At 47.0% G+C, this 17042-nt stretch overlaps 2 protein-coding genes across 3 annotated transcripts; one reads left to right on the top strand and one right to left on the bottom strand.

Moving 5' to 3' along the window:
* Positions 1–9970: 9970 nt before the first annotated feature.
* On the bottom strand, positions 9971–11025 carry LOC112876854. 2 transcript variants are annotated; one of them, XM_025941034.1, is made up of 2 exons: positions 10478–11025; positions 9971–10287 (listed from the first exon to the last, which is right to left on the bottom strand). In XM_025941034.1, the coding sequence occupies exons 1-2, from the start codon at positions 10999–11001 to the stop codon at positions 10254–10256; spliced, it is 558 nt and encodes a 185-aa protein (XP_025796819.1). In that variant the 5' UTR covers positions 11002–11025; the 3' UTR covers positions 9971–10253. The 2 variants fall into 2 exon arrangements, with proteins under 2 accessions (XP_025796819.1, XP_025796818.1); XM_025941033.1 differs by having other exon boundaries at positions 10510–11025.
* A 3359-nt stretch (positions 11026–14384) lies between these two features.
* Positions 14385–15721, top strand: LOC112875509 (PRA1 family protein B6-like). The gene has a single exon (XM_025939385.1). It carries the CDS (start codon positions 14553–14555, stop codon positions 15381–15383), a length of 831 nt encoding a protein of 276 aa, XP_025795170.1. The 5' UTR covers positions 14385–14552; the 3' UTR covers positions 15384–15721.
* Positions 15722–17042: the final 1321 nt, after the last annotated feature.

Here is a 17042-nt window from a genome sequence, read left to right as displayed (position 1 = left end):
CAGATGGAAAAACTGTACCTATCGGATTCTTTGCTCTAGGAAAGGGTTTGACAGGTTTCAGAAGTATATGTGGGATAATGTGTGATATAATTAGCTGGCTGGCATGTTTTAAAGATAATAGTGCTACTTGAGAGGAGCTGCTCGCGCCTGTGAACCAGTGCATGGTTGTCAACTTTCCTAGCTTCTTGAGATGCACTTGATACTTTGATAGTTATAGTGTTGTTCCTCAGTATTGTTCAGAAGGCAACAAAATTTGCTCACCTAACTGTCAATTTTCGCATCTCAATGTGCTTGCCAAGTTGTTGTGGCAAAAATCCACGCGGGTGCGGAGCTCCGCGGGGACCCGCCCCGTTCCAGCGGGGACGGGGTCCATTTTTTCGGCAATACTAGGAGTCGCGCTCGAGACCACGATGCAACGCGTCACAGAAAGGTGCATTAGCTCCGTGCTCTTCCATATTTTAGCCTTTTTCTTAACTCTTTTGGCCCATGATTGCTCAAATGGCCCGTGTACAACACGGTCGCCGCAGTTGGCCCAGAAAAAAGACCGACACACGCGTCGGGCTTTGTGCAAAACAGATATTGGAGGAGAAAACCCGTAGCGTTTAAATTAAGTATCCAAACATAGTTTCGGTTGCACCGTTGTGTTTTTTACTCAAAACTATATCATATTCAACTATACTTAAATTAATAAATAAAATATTCTTAAATAAAGGTGGAATAATTTTATTATGAATCAGGAGCAATTTTTCCAAATTCGTAATGAAATTTTATTATCAATCGGGAACAATTGTTCTAAATTCATAATAAAATTTTATTGCAAATCAAGAACAATTGTTCCAAATTTATAATAAAATTTTATTGTCAATCAGGAATAATTGTTTCAAATTCATAGTAAAATTTTATTGCGAATTAGGAGCAATTGTTCCAAATTTATAATGAAATTGTTCTTTCTTTTCTTTTTTTAAAGAAAAGTTCTATCTTTAAAATTATTTAAATATATTCAAGTATGGTTTTATTTTTAAGATATTTATTTAAGAAATTCATCTATGTAATTGGATGCTTGGTTGAGAAGATATGTTTTTTTTCCGGATGTGGAACCTTTTGTTTCTCTTGAAACGTGTGCCCCGCCATTTCTGGTTGATTGGTTCCGCAGCTACGTGAATTTAGATGGAAAAATATGGACCTCTTTCGATCCACGGCCCGAAACCCGAGAAGATTTGCTGCGATGGGCCTTACGTGACTAGTTTGCACGCAGTCGCATGAGCTTCCTGGAACAGCGCCCCCCATTTCCCCCGCGGGAACCCGAAAAAAAAATAGGGAGACCAGCCCAATATGGCCCATTGGCCCAACAATCGAGCTCCTGTGAAACCCTAACCATTCAATCACTCGGTCACTCCTCTCAGCCTCTTGCCCTCTTCCTCTCCTCCTCCGCCCCATCTCCCGCTGCCGCCGCATCTGCCCGGTGCCCGCTCGGGCGCTCGCCGCTCGCCCCGGCCGCGGGCCACCCGTCGCCCGACACCGACACCGGGGCGCCACCCCCGCTGGCCGCTGCTACCTCGGGAGCAGGGGACGCTCCGACGGCGACGCCAAGCCAGCTCGGCCGCCCGAGTACCCGCCGCCGCTGCACTGACTCTTCGCTCCGGAGCTCGGGCGCCCAGCACCGTGCCTCGTCCTCAGGTCCTCATCCTCCTCCCCATCCGGCCGTCCTCGCCAGTCGCCTCCGCCTCTCAGTCCGCCGCCTCGCCAGTTGCCTCGATTTGCCGTCCCCGCGGGGCCCCATCGGGGATCGGGGATCCGCGGGGAACGGGGCCGGGGGGCAATTTTGCCCCGTATGATTTCGTGGCCGGGGCGGGGACTGTGAATCGGGATCGGGTCGGGGACGAGAATCGCTCCCCCGGCCCCGGCCCGCCCCGTTGCCAACCTTCTGTGTTAATCCTTTCGCGAAAAGACAAAAATATATGTTGGATAGACTTTCATGGAGTGTTACTTTGTAAATTCTGGCCGTGGTGATCAGAGTTGATGCAGCTTCAATGGCTGTTAGTTATGCTGTTGCAATTCTTGGTGCAGTCAGAGCTGCTAGTGTACCGTATATTTTCAATTCTTCTACAAATTGCAACAGCACAACTCTGTCTTTCCACGGGTTGTCTTTCCTAATATGTTCATTTACTTACTTCCATAGAGAAAGAAATGAGTTTTTCTTTTCGTGAATACGCAGGACATCTGCGCATCAGAAAGAAAATCTGTCGTTATAGCTTTATTACTGACCAACCCTGTATCGGTTGAAGCCATTTGCGCTCGTTAGTTATTTTTTTGGCATGCATATATTTGATCTTTGATTATAATTTATCAAGACCCTCGGAACAAAAAAACGAGAGGATCTTTTCTGGGTTTTATTGTCTTTGTTGGTTATCACAAATAGAAAATTTGTAATGGGTTCAATTACTTCACAAATTGTAGTTCTCCAAAACATATACTAGATAGCCCTGTTGGAGTTGTCCAAAAATTAGTTTTATATGAGTGACTGAGCATCATATTGCATATTAGTATATGTGCTATAATCCCTGTGTTGAATCTTTTGCTAGAAGTACCGTATGTTTGTTTCCTTTCATGTTGTTTTTGCACCATGTTTCTAATAGATATGTATGCTACAGCATTGTAAATTTCTTACCCATGTCAACAGTGAGGCAGTTTTCTAATCTGCTTCATTTTTTTTTTGTTGCTCTGGCTAAATTGTTTCATGATGAAGTTTTTTCTAACCATTTCCAGGTGTCAGGGTATTTGCAAACAGTGACAAAAGTTGTGCTTTGTCGTGGAGTCATGGCTGCAAAGATACGTGTAGTGATGAAGTCTTTTGCGAGCCAAAGCAACAAAGTCTCAGGGCTGTTGCCATACACAAAGAAGGTTGGATTGCCTGAATCCCGAGCCTTATTTACTGTGTTGCGGTCACCTCATATTGACAAGAAGTCCAGGGAACAATTTTCAATGCATGTCAAGAAACAGTTTGTGGAACAGAAAGCCGAAATACATGAGCTGCACAAGAAGTTGTTCTGGTTAAAACGTCTGCGTATTCCTGGGGCTCAGTATGAAGTCCAAATTTCTTTCAAGACACGGCTGGATAAGGGGAGCCTGAAGTCCCTAGCTGCTTGATGGCTCTTAATTCTTTCTTACCATCCCTTACGTTTGAAGTGGATTGCTATTCTGTGTTTTCATGTGGGGATTGTCCAGCAGAATTTGCATCCATCAACATTTCATATGAAGAACTGCTTTATTTGAAGAATTTCCAGAAATGCAGCTGCTATTTATTCAGAGCTTTTAGAAACCATGAATCTGCAACATGATGTCATGCTATAAATATGCTTGATTGTTGGAGCTTTGTGTGGTACTGTTTCCAATGCAGCTCAAGCAGTCATCATGTTCCAATCCAATTTGTTTTTTTAACTCGTGGTTTTATCTTTGTCTATTCCTTACATTAGATAACTGCTTGAAAACTCCCCTACAATTATAAAAAAGGGATGTTGGATGCTGTGGCAGACTGGCAGCAACTTGCAGTATAATATAATATTGGGTGTTAATTGGATATATGCCATTACAATTATCACGCTTCGAAGATACATTAATATTCATCATATTGTAAATGTATCATTACAATTTCACATTTGTTAAAGATACGATATTACACATTACCTATCATTATAATTTCACATTTGTTGAAGATACGATGTTTATATTTGGTCTGGGCCAAAATACCTTCATCTTCCTCTTCCGTATGTTTATATTTGGTCTGGATCAAAATACCTTCATCTTCCTCGTCCTCACATGAGAAATTTGTGATTTAGCCATTCTTAAAACTAGGCTTCGCTGGGATATCATTCTGCAATTGGGTTTCGCCGCTTTGCCATTATGAAACGGTGGGCCTAGCTTATTAGTATTCCAAACAGGAATTCTCCAACAATGTCCCAAGGAGTAGTTCAAATCCAGCAAGCACCGGAAAAGATTCCATCACCCTAAACAAATCTACAATTCAACATATGCTCTTTTTGTTGTTTTCCCTTTTAGCAAATTGACGTGTAGCGTGTCTTCGTATGGAAGCTGGAAAGGAAAAGCCAATTCCACAATCAGCAAAACCACAATTTTGCACTACCATAATGCCTGAAAATAAGAGGCTGGTGGGAGCAAAGAACCTTTTCAGTTAGCAGCTCCCAAAGAACTATCCCGAAACTGAAAACATCCGCCCTATGATCATACGGCAAGTGCTTAATGACCTGCAAATATTTTCTAGTGAAAAAGATGCTACAAGCTTAACTCTTCCAGTGGCACAAATCTAAAGCGTAGAGTGAAGATGGCGCATTAATATGACACCTCCTAAGGAACTCATTAACACCAATACACCAATAAATCATCTGTTATGTCTTACTGAAAGCAATCTAAAGATAAAAAAAAAAGATGATAAGAGTTTGTTGGACGGCCTTCGGTTTGTCGGTCACTGTCAGGTCACTATTTTACTCTAGTTGAGACCTGCAGTGTAATCCAACAAAAGGATTTGTGCATAGAGCAACCAATAGGATAGAGGCAAACGCTCTATTCTCTGACCACACAAGCATCCATTTTAACATTAGTGTTTAACCAAAATGGCAGAAGTATTTAACAAGTTCGGGTACTAACTTGATACTTGAAGGAGACCACAACTCACAACACCAGCAGTAGAAGATTACTTACAGCTACTCTGTAACGAACCAGAGTTTTACTGAAACTACCATTGCTTGCATTCAATTTTTACCACCATAACGAACCAGATCATGCTAAGAACTTGATCAAGCATCAGATTTACCACCATAACGAACCCTAGAGCAAGAACTAAATTGAGAGCAGATCGACCACGAGGACCAAATCCAAGAACACCCAACCAAATCGAGTCAACGGTAATAGGTTCCTCCGCCTCCGAGCTGCAAGCATCCTCAAGTGGTATGACGAGGCAAACTACTGCAAGCAACAAGTCAGGGGCTGTTTAGATTTGAGGTGTTTATAATAAATTCTGTCATATCGAATATTTGGATACTAATTAGAAAGACTAAACATAATCTAATTATAAAACTAACTATATAAGTCCAGAGCTTATTCGCGAGATGAATCTATTAAGCCTACTTATCCATAATTAGCACATGTTTACTGTAGCATCACATGGGCTAATCGTGGACTAATTAGGTTTAATAGATTCATCTCGAAGAAAAGCCTAGGGTTATGGAATTTATTTTATTATTAATCTATGTTTAATATTTCTAATTAGCATCTAAACATCCGATGTGATGGAGTTTATAATAATAAATCTTATTGTAACTAAAGCTAGTCTAAAGGAGGAGAGAAGCGCGGGCTCTGAAGATGCTGCTGGGTCTGCTATTCCTGAAGCTGATGCTGATTCAAGCGGAGAGAGAAGCAAGCGGGCGATGGAAGTCACATTTTTTAGCTAAAATAAACTTAGAAAGAACCGGGCTAGAATATAATATGTTTTTGAGCTAAAAATGAATGGGAAGGGTGCACAAGGGCTGTGTGTTTGGTTGGGAATAAACGGATGTTACATTTTCAGTGAGAATATTGTTTCTCTTAATATTGGGGAAAGCTAAAAAATTGTGGATGATGGTTCTAACATATCCAATCTTTTTTGCAAACTAAACGCATGCTAAGAGAGGCATGCACACATGGTTTAGTTTATTGAAGCTTCTTCTATGCTGGCACTAGGCCTATGGAAATATTCTTTTCTGAAAGAGAAGGTCTTCTATGCTGCTTGAAATATTCTTTATTTATGTTATCATTTATTCATTTTGGATGACAAGGTTGCTATCGCTATATTGTGGCGAACAACAAGCAGATTGTTTCACCCTGAGCACACGGTGATGCATGCAGCAATCTAGGTAGCGACATTGGCAGATTGCAACTCGAGAAGATAGGACTTCAGGTGGATTGCTGACTGCTCTAGCTGAGTACCGTGGGCCGTGGGGGGCTTCGACTTCGAGCGCTAATACGGATCACTCGTGGGCTGGGTCAGCAAAACGGTTTCGAATGGATCACTCGTGGGCTCGAAAGCATTGGGGCACCTGCTGACGTGGTAAGCCGGGCTACTGGCTACCAGTTCTGTCTCTGTACATTCAGACGATCATGACGTACCCGAGTCCAGCGCATAATTTTACAGCAATCTGATCTAAACTACTCCCTCCATTCTGCTGCGCGTCCTATTTCAGAAACTCAAATATTGATAAATAATAATCCTATTTGCTATTAGTATGAGCTATGCTAATAAATAGCACCAATAACAAGAAGTTCACAGTTAAAATATTGGAGGACCAACTAAAAGATTTATGTTGCATTTGTTATATAATAAGTAAGTTTGTTTTCCTTGGTCATTGTGCCAATGTGAAACAAAACTATCAAAAGAGAATGAATGGAGGTAGTATTTTCCATTTGCAATAGCTCTAATAAAAGCGAATTCAGACTGAGCAGGCATTGTTGGGGTCTACAACATGTTATTGTTCTAGCTTGTTGCTTATGCTCTGTTTGGATCACCTCTGCTAAAGTTTAGCTAGCCATTTTTAATCCCTAAAGCTCCAAACACATGGACTAAAGGGGGACTAAAAGAGCTCAAAACCCCTTTAGTCCATTAGTTCCTAAGGGCTGATTAAAGAAGACTAAAAGTCCCACTTTTCCACCTCTACCCTTCCACCAACCCTATCCGATACCGTCTCTCTCCTCCCTGCGTGCTGCCACCTGTCCTCGCCGTTGTGCCCCGCCTCACCTCGCTCCTCCATGACCGGAACCTGCTCACCAGCGCGCCGCCGTGGGAGCTCGCCTGCGGCGGTGCCTGCCTGTGGGCGCGGCCCTGGGCTCTACGCCGCTTACAGCGGCCACAGCAAAGTTTGCTCCTCACCTTCCTGCGCGCCGCCATCTGTGCGCTCCCCGCACGCTCGTCCGCTCCCCATCTCCCTGCGCGCCGCAGTGGGAGCTCATGTGCGCCAGTGCAGCTCGCAGCCGCACGTCCGGAGGTGCTTGCCCCCGCGTCGCCGTCGGTTGGGATGACCCGATTCGCCACCTAGGGGAGCTCGGCCACACACCGCGCGTGGGGGCTCACTTGCGCCGGTGTGGGCGATCCGGCGGTGCAAAGCAACGGTAGGGGCAGGGGTAATATTATCTTTTGTGCAGTTGTATTAATAATTTTTAATTCTTCCATCCAAATAGGGTATGGGCTAAAGTTTAGTCCCCGAACTAAAATTTAGTCCAGGAACTAGAGGATTCAAATAGGATCTTAATTACTCTACTTCCAGAAGAACTTGATTTGCCAAACACAATGCATCAACATTTCTCTTGTTCAACATGTACTATACCATAAACTTGTTTGAGTTTTTGAATCGCGGTGAACGTAATGCGTTTATGGACAGGGCTGATTTTAACTCAGAAGCGAAGCGAGTCCTGAACAAATCTTGCCCGGTACGAAATCGCCCGCATGGCCGCACAGTTCAACTCCTCATTCACCCACCAGGCCACCGCTCCTCGTGACACTAGCCCACACCATATTGTCCCCACATGTCAATGGCGAAGACTGGCTATGCCACCATACAACGAGAGCATTGTGCACTGAAGGCGGTTGCGATTTCCACCGGCTGCCCAGTTGTAAGAATCTGGCTCCCCGTCCCGGCTGCTGCGATTCGAAATGCTCCACCACCCCTGCTCTGCTCTCGTGCTCGGCTCCGTTGGAATTCCACCGGCTATAAAACAAGGCTCCGTATCCACTGCTCACAGGCTCTCAATGCTCAACTACACATTTTAAATCCTGGCCGTTCGCGTGCCATCTAAGGGTGCGAGGTCTTTTTTCAGTTTAACCCTCCTGCTCATAGGACCACAGTGTAAAGTCTGATGCATGGCTTGTCGAGGAAGCCTCTTACCAGAGTTTCCAGCGCGACACTTCGTCCCCAATCAGGTCGACGCAAGGACGAGGGCAAGGTGCCGCCGTTTCGCCCGCTGCCGGCCGTCGCGCACCTCTTCTCCGGCCAGACGCGGCGACGACGGACGATTCGGGCGCGGCTGCGACGGTGGGCGAGCAGGGCGCGGCTCCGACGGTGGGCGAGCAGGGCGCGGCTCCGACGGTGGGCGAGCAGGGCGCGGTTGCGACGGCATGTGAGCGGGAAGGCGTATCTGCGATGGAGGACGAGAGGGAAGGCGTATCTGCGATGGAGGACAAGAGGGAAGGCGTAGCTGCGACGGCCGGCGACCTGAAAGGCGGAGCTGCGACGGCGTGCGACCTGAAAGGTGGGGCTGCGATGGCGGGCGAGCATGGCATTGCTGCGATGGCGGGCGAGCAGGGCGCTGCGACGATGGCGGGCGAGCAGGGCGGCGCTGCGACGATGGCGGGCGTGCAGGGCGTTGCTGCGGGCGAGCAGGTGCTGTTTCTGTTATTCATTGATGTCATTAGTTAAAATTAGGCAAAGTAATTGCGCTATTTGTTATTCATTGATGAAGGAAGTTTCAAGCTTCACTTTCTAGAGGCCGTTGCGCGAATAACTTAACTGGTGCTGGTTGCAGCACTGTCACGATGTGATTTCTGTTGGTATGATGTAGGTTTCATGTGGTTCAACTAGTGATGTTCCATTCTCTTAATTTTCTCATATTTTTTCCATATTATTTCTGTTAGGCTGAAAAAATAATTCTATTATTTTTCTCATACTTCCTAGCAGGAGTTTCATAGTGATAAGGTACTTAAATTGGCTGGTAGCCAAGACATGAATAGTTTGGCGGCTCGTCGCCTCTCATTTGACGCTTGGGTAGATGAGTCCCAGGGTGGAGTGGTTGGATCATCTTCTGTTGGGTTTAGTACACCAACAGAGTATGTTCCCCCAAAGGTGAGATTCATTTTTTTTATTAGAACGTTGAGCTTGATCACTTGTAATATATTTATGACAATATCGATTTATATTGCAGTACTCCTCATTCAAGCCTATATGTGCGGATGGAATGAAGCCTGTTGTTGGAATGTCATTTGATTCTATAGAGGATGTGGAAGAGTTCTACAAGGTATATGCACATGAAGGAGGGTTTTCAGTTCGTGTTGGCTCCCGTAATTTGTCTACTGATGGTCAAATTGCAAACAAGAGGTTTTTGTGTTCGAGGAATGGTTTCAACAAGAGCAACGACGACAAGCCAAATGCCCCCACTAAAAAGAAAAAGAAGCGTGCGGTGAAAAGATGTGGATGCGATGCGAATATATATGTGAAGTTGGGTGCAGATAAGAAGTATCATATCTCTTCATTTGTCGAAGAACACAATCATACACTCGTCTCACCTGATAAAACTCCTTTTCTCCATTCAAACCGAGTGGTCAGCCAAAGAGCCAAGAATACATTGTTTACATGTCACAAAGCAAGCATAGGCACCTCTCTAGCATATAGACTTCTACAAGTCACTGACGGTGGATTTAGCACTATTGGATGCACGAAGCGTGACCTTCAGAACTACTATCGAGGACTTAGGGAGAAAATAAAGAATGCAGATGCACAACTATTCATTGCACAGATGTTCGGTCCAAAGGACGGTGTAAAAGAATCAAGAAATCAAAAGAACTACCCAAACCACGCAAGCGGAAGAATTCCAGTGAGCAACAACCAACCCAAGGCACGCAAACGAATCAGTGAGCTGGAACTAGCATTGTATGAACTGGGATTGTAGGAGAGGAATATCATTTTGTGGTTATAAAACTACTCATGTGCTGGTTCACAGCTTTTGGACTGGTGGTACATTCCTGAAAAGTGATATCTGTTTGTGCTATTAAAGGGTGCCAAAGGAAATTTTGATATATGTTTCATTTAACATTTCATTTGCTTCCTGCAGTCCATTTTTGAAAACTGATATAAAGGTGATTTTCTTTTGTGCAAGTTTGGATAGTTGACTGCAAAGCAATTTATTTGGATACATCACTCAAGCTGTAAACAATCATTCATGCAATCTGGTAACATGTTCAATATATTTCACAATTCAGCAGATTACACATGAACATGACTGCAATGCAGTCATCTCTGAGCTACAATTACACATGAAGTCATCTCCGATTTACACATAAACAACACACTGCAATGACTCATCTCTGATCATCATGGACTACATATGAAGTCCTCTGTGTGTGAAACTGCATTATGGATCTCTACGGCTCCCAGCAATCTGACTTCTGAAGGTCTTCTTCTTCCCTTCCTCGCTCCCTGCATGTATCCTTCTTTTTGTCAGCTGAACAGACTTTGAACCGTGCAAGAACTCCTGTCAAATGCGCACCAAGTTAGCTCAAGAATTCTGTAGAGAACAGAAATTCAGACATGCTCTATGCATATGCACGACACAGCCAAGGCTAGCTCCTAGCACAGAACAAAAATTTAGATTCACAACTAACACACCAGACCAGCAATATATACGTTTGTAACTAGAAATTCTAATTCAAATTCAGATTCACAGAGTCATGGCGAGCTTGGCCTTGAGCTCCACCCTGCGCTTCTCAGAGTCATGGCGACAAGGGACAGCACGGGAACCAGGTCGGAGGCGGCCGCATAGGCGGAGGACGCGGTCGTGGAGGAAGCAGAGGCTGCCGCTGAGTTCGCCGCGCCGCCGCGGCCGCGTCGTCGGGTTCCAGGCCCCGGGCGACAGTTGGAGAGGAGGGCGGAGCTCGCGCCGAGCCGAGGCGAGGCCATGGAGGAAGCAGAGGCTGCCGCTGAGGCGCCAGGTTCGCCGCCCCGCCGCGGCCGCGTCCCAGGCCCCGGGCGATAGCTGGAGAGGAGGGCGGAGCTCGCACCGAGGCGAGGCGAGGCCGGAGCTCGAGCCGAACTTGGGGGGTGTGCCGGGGCGAGGCCGGAGCTCGCGCCGAAGTTGGGGGGCGCGCCAAGGCAAGGCCGGAGCTCGCGCCGAGGCGAGGCCTGCGATGGGGGAGGGCGTGCCCAGGGGCATGCCATGGGAGAGAAGGGTGAAGGCAAGCTGAGGCATCCGGGAGAACAAAGGGTCAGGGGGTTGCTGCCTAGTACATTTAGCTCCTGGGCGCGGAGGGACTAAAGTAAAAAATATGATGCACCCTTGGATGACGCACGAACGGGCAAAAATTTAAAATGTATAGTTGAGCATTGAGAGGCTGTGAGCACCGTAAAACACCCGAAACTCTCGAGCCGCTCCCTCCTCCCATCCTTCCGCTTTCCGTGAGGCGCCGCAGCCGCAGTGCGTCAACAGTGTGGCGCACCTCCGCTACCTCATCAAGCAGGCGCCGCGCGGGGAGCGCCTTTTCCTAGAGATCGCGCCGAACATCTCATTCGAGGATGTCCGGATGATGTGGGAGGCGGCCACGCTCGAGGGAGGACACGCCATCTTCAACCCTGAGATGCTCCGCAGGAAGATGGAGGCCAGCGACTTCGTCAATGCAAGGATCCGCGAGCTCAAGGCTGACCGGGACTACCTCAACGGGGGCATCGGGTGTATGCGAAGCTGGTCCAACATGATGAAGAGGGACCTGGAGGACGGGAGGCCACGCATCCCTGCGCACCATGAGCCCCTGATGATGTTCGGTCCGCCCATGTTCCTCGACCTCGACCAGGTACGTGCAAACTGATGCCGTGGCGTGTATGGGTTATCTCTGCTTGGAATTGAGCAATTGGATGATGATTGGGTTTGCAGTTTGGGTGTTAGAAATGGGACTGTCTGTGCGGCTGTAGCCCCTTCTGTTTAGTACATGCTGCCGTTTTGCTCTTTCTTTATGCTCAGTTTGGCCTAAGTTGGTGTTGATACTGCTTGCAATTTCGGTGCTCAAAATGGATCAGTCTGTATCAGTTGACCCCTTGTGTTCAGCAATGCTACCGTCTGCTCTCTTTTGATGCTCAGTTTGGACTGATTCGGTGATGATACTGGTTGTTTGGGTGTTTGAAATGGAATAATCTGTATGAGTTTACCTCCAGTTTATTCAGAAATGCTGCCGTTCGCACTCTCTTGATGCTCAATTTGGGCTGATTCCGTGATGATACTGGTTGTTTGGGTGTTCGAAATGGAATAATCTGTATGAGTTTAGCCCCCCTTTTATTCAGATATGCTGCCGTTTGCTCTCTCTTGATGCTCAATTTGGACTCATTCGGTTTTGATACTGTTTGCAATTTGGGTGTTGAAAATGGAACAGACTACCAGTTTACACCCTCGTGTTCAGCAATGCTGTCGTTTACTCTCATTTGATGCAATTGCTGTTGAAAATGTCAAAATAGATTGGGTCTGTGGAGGATTTCGAGAAGCACCGCGAGGAGATCCTCGACGAGTACCTCAACTTGGCTGTGCCAGCAGGAGGGAGTGACCTCGACTACTGGAAGACTCCGGCCTCAAGGTGGAGAGAGATGCAGGACCGGCGCTCCTTAGTCAACTTTAACATTGACTTTCTTGAGATCAAGATCGAAGGTCTCCTACTGCTGCATGATCGCATCACCGAGGGCATCAAGGCTATGGAGAGGCTTTGCAAGGAGAGGATGCATATAGGCTGCGGGACCGCCGGTACGTACGGACGCTTTGTCCTTTTTTCCCAATTGCATTTTGATATTTTCGTTGCTTGATCACGATATATTTTTGGTAACTGTGCAGATTTTGGTTCCTTCCGTGACATTCGCATCGGAGACGGCATGGATGTGGATTGATTCGCTTCGTTCACCGCCCAGAAGTTGTCAAAATTTTGCGAGTCGTCGGCATGTTGTGATTGATGGTACTTGCCTGTCTGTGAATATGTTTCCGAGGGCCTGTTTAGATCAGGCTATAAAGGCAATTTTTTTTGCAAAAACGGTGTTTTTGTTTTTACTCATCTAAACGGACCGGTGTATTTTTTTTTGTATTTGGACCCTGTAAACGCAAAAAAAATTTGCGACGGAATCTTACCAATTTGAAGTACTAAATGAAGTCTATTTACAAAACTTTTTGCATAGATGGGTTGTAAATCGCGAGACGAATCTAATGATGCTAATTATTCCATGATTAAGCAATAATTAGCGGATGGTTACTGTAGCATCACTGTTGCAAATATGGATTAAGTAGGCTCATTAGATTCGTCTCGCAATTTACAGCCCATCCATGCAAAAAGTTTTGTAAATAGACTTCATTTAGTACTTCAAATTGGCAAGATTCCTTCGAAAATTTTATGTTTACGGTTTTTTTGCGTTTACGGGGTGGGAGCCGTAAACGTAAAAATCTGTAAACTTTTACACCCTCATTTTGCGTTTACACCTTTTTTACGTTTACAGGTTATCTAAACAGGCTCTAAGAGTTGTTCTGTTTTTGAATATGCGTTGTCTTTGAGCACGCGTCATGTCAGTGTCAGGAACCTTGTAGTGCCTGCCAAGAAAAAAATAATTGATGCAGTGCTTGCTCTATGCCTTCTTTGATGTTTGATAATCCTTAGCCTCTGTACACTCGAGCAGTCCCTCAACTTGTTCTATGTCAAATACTATCTTGCCACTGCATCTTCATGGGGCAATGGGGATTACTATTCGTTAGCATCGTATCCGATCTCCCCCCTCTCCCGATCATGCGCAGCTCCGCCGTAAGGCAACACAGTTTAGTGCACAGAAAACAAAACAAAGAATCTGACACATGAAACTCTGCAATACACGCACAGTTTCTGTTCCTGTTCAGACCAAATCCAGAATACGCCTGCACGGAGATCACATATACTAGATTCATAGCAGCTTCAGAACACAAGAAGTTGGTTGGGTCCCGGGCGTAGACGCCTCGGAGAAGGACGTGCCTCGTGTCGAGGCGTCGGCCAACGGCACTCGTAACCAGGAGACGCCCCAGCCATCCTCTGGACGCGTGGAGGTACTTGCCGTGCTCCAAGGCTCCGAAGCCGCATGAACCGTGGCATCACGACTCACAAGGGGGAGGACATCGCAAGAGAGGACAGTAAAGAGCTCGTCGCGACTTGTGGCCTTGTGAGCATTTGAAGAAGGCGCCGTACGCACAAGAGTAGCCACTGACAGGTGGGGGCTAGGAACTGGGTCCCGTAAACTGAAGCCAACAATGGTCACTGACGTGTGGGGTCAAAGGTGGTTGGACGTGCGGTAGAGGCTGCGAGCATCATTGGTTTGGTTTCAAAATTTGTCTCGCTAAAGTTTAGCAATTATAAACTTTGGCACTTATTTGGTTGGAATCTAAAAAATAGTCCGTATTTGCCAAAATTTTGACAAAATTTTTTTGCTAATATTTTAACCTGCCCTAATTTTAGCAAGGCAGATTTTGAAATCAAACCAATCAACGAGGCTAGTCTACGCTTTGCCCTGAGCAAACCGGTGCTTCAAAAATCCCGGGCGTCCCTCACCAACTTCCTCCCCCACAAATAGACCCCGTTTCCCTTCTCTTTTTCCAGCGAATCACACCGCCGCGCAATCATCTTTCCATCCCTCTTCGAGTCGGGGCCAAACCAAGGAGAACCAGCTAGGCGTGTGCGTGGCCGCGTCGTATTCTTCTCCCCACCTTTCCCCAACCTCTCCCCGCTCCTGCAATCCGATCTCCCCCCTCCCCCGATCATGCGCAGCTCCGCCGCCGCCCAGCCCCCACCTCCCGCCTCCTCCGCCGCCATGTACGGCTCCGCCCCCGCCTACGTCGCGTCGGCCTCTTCCGCCTCCGGCGGCGGCGGGTACTCCTACCCAGCGCCCGCCTCTTCCGGCGCCGGCGCCGGCTACGCCAAGATCCCCACCTACCCCGCGCCCCCGTCGTCGGCCTACCCCAGCCCCAACCCTCCCCCACCGCAGGTCTCCACCCAGGCCCCGATCCAGGACCCCACGGCGCCGCCGTCCCCGCTCGCCAGGGCGGCCGAGCTCGTCACGCGGTTCCGCGAGCAGGGCCAGGCGCTCATCGCGGCGCGCCGGCCCTGGGGCGAGGTCTTCCGCGCGCCGGCCTTCTCCAAGCCGCCCTCGCTCGGGGAGGCCGTCGCCCGGATGCGCCGCAACACGGCCTACTTCCGCGCCAACTACGCGCTGGCCGTGGTCGCCGTCTTCGCGGCCTCGCTGCTCTGGCATCCGGGGACGCTCTTCGCGCTCCTCTTCCTCTGCGCCGCCTGGTTCTTCCTCTACTTCGCGCGCCCCGCGCAGGGGGGCCAGCCGCTGAGGGTCTTGGGGATGGAGTTCGACGACGGCACCGTGCTCGCCGCGCTCTGCGGCGTCACCGTCATCGCCATGCTCTTCACCGACGTCGGGTGGAACGTCGTGGGGTCCGTCATGATCGGGGCCGCGCTGGTCGGCGCCCACGCGGCGCTCAGGTCCACCGACGACCTCTTCCTCACGGAGCAGGAGGCGGCCGGGGACGGCCTGGTGGCCGCCGCCGGGCCCATTCTGCCCACCTACGTCCGTATTGGTTGATTCCGTGCCTGGCCGTGGTATGATGATGGTTTCCAAGGTGCAGTCTCTACAGAGCATGTTATTGGTTGGTTGCAATGGCAGTTTCTTTGTAATTACCATGCTTAGCAGTTGGATTTGATCTCTGTGTCTAATATTGGTTGCCTTGTGGGTGTGTAAACATGCTAGATTTGCTTGTCATATTATGTTTGTGGTGAAATGCAATGGTACTGTGAACATATGAAGCCATTGCTGGAATCAGATGGTCATTGGTATGGTGGTGTTCATATGTGATTCTGTTGTATCTGATAATGACAATTGCGATTTTGCCTGCACATTATAATGCTGACGTTTCAAGTTCAGCTCTCTCAGTGCATTTGGTAAATTTCCAGAACTTGGAGTGATGTAGAGGGTGCATCCTGTAGAATATATTATCTGACTTGTGACTTGCCATAGATCCATACTTCCACAGCCCTGCAGTGCTTGTGTATGTCCATCACCGTTGACCTTCAGACTGTCTCTATATATGTGAAGTATAGTATCATGGCCTAAATTTTAATGCGAAAATCATGTTATCGTGTCCACGATCTTGTTCCCTCTTCTGTCTGGAGTTTTGGATGCTGCTGAACTTGACTCTACATGTGTAATGTATTTTCTGTCCACTTTGGTTCTTTCTCTCTTCTGTGATTGGGAGGTGATGCAGCATGCCTGAATACATATTTGGCCTTTAACATTGGATAAGCAGTAACCCAAAAAGAAAGAAAGCCTTGGAGATGCCCAACTGTATTGTGGAAACTGTTCTTTCTTATGGTGTATAGCAGTTAATTACTCCCTCCGTTTCTCCAAATTGTTTGGTCGTTTTGGCAAATCTACATACCTAGATTTTGCTATGCACCTATATATTATATATTGTATTTTAGATTTTGCTATGCACCTATATATATTATACATTATATCTAAGATATATAGCAAAATTTATGCATCTAAATTTGCTAAAACGATATACAATTTGCATCTAAATTTGTTAAAATAATCTACAATTTGGAACGAAGGGAGTAGCATTTGTAATGTGTTAGTTTTGGTGACATTTTGCTTGCTGTGACACTTGCCTTAATTTCTGAACCACTGGAGATTCAGGCTGATTGCCAGGAGGCAAAGGAAGTGAAAACCTCCGTGTTCCTTCTTTGTGATCCAGAGGCAGAGGATGCTCTGCCACTGGGGCGGCATTCTCAATGCTGTTCACAGAACTTTTTTTTTTTTGTCAATTTGCGGTGGATCACTACTATCTTATATGTATACGGGGTGTTTGGTTACTCGAGACTTGTAATAAATCCCACTTAAATAAACCACATTCCATGTAAACATCTAGGGTGAGGCTTATTATAAACCTTTCCATAAGCTTAAGAGTCTTTATAAGCCTATAAGCCTTTTAAGTGCTACTTTCTGTGGGCCCCACCAAGAAAATAGCACTTTCCAACCTCTAGCCCTCCGCAACCCTTTCCAACCCCTAACCCTCCGCAACCCTATCCATTCAGCCCCTTTAAGGACACCAATGAGGAGCATAATATCTATTTAGGCTTAAAATCCATGGTAAAACTTTAGCCCTAACTTTTTTTTGCCAAAGGGATCCAAACAGGTAGGGCAAATGGCTAAATTAAGGGCTAAATTTTTCCCCCAATGGGC

This window comes from Panicum hallii, chromosome 9 (assembly GCF_002211085.1).
Source record: "Panicum hallii strain FIL2 chromosome 9, PHallii_v3.1, whole genome shotgun sequence".
Taxonomy (NCBI): domain Eukaryota; kingdom Viridiplantae; phylum Streptophyta; class Magnoliopsida; order Poales; family Poaceae; genus Panicum; species Panicum hallii.
The sequence above is the reverse complement of the archived record's forward strand: the minus strand, read 5'-3'. Positions and strand labels throughout refer to the sequence as shown.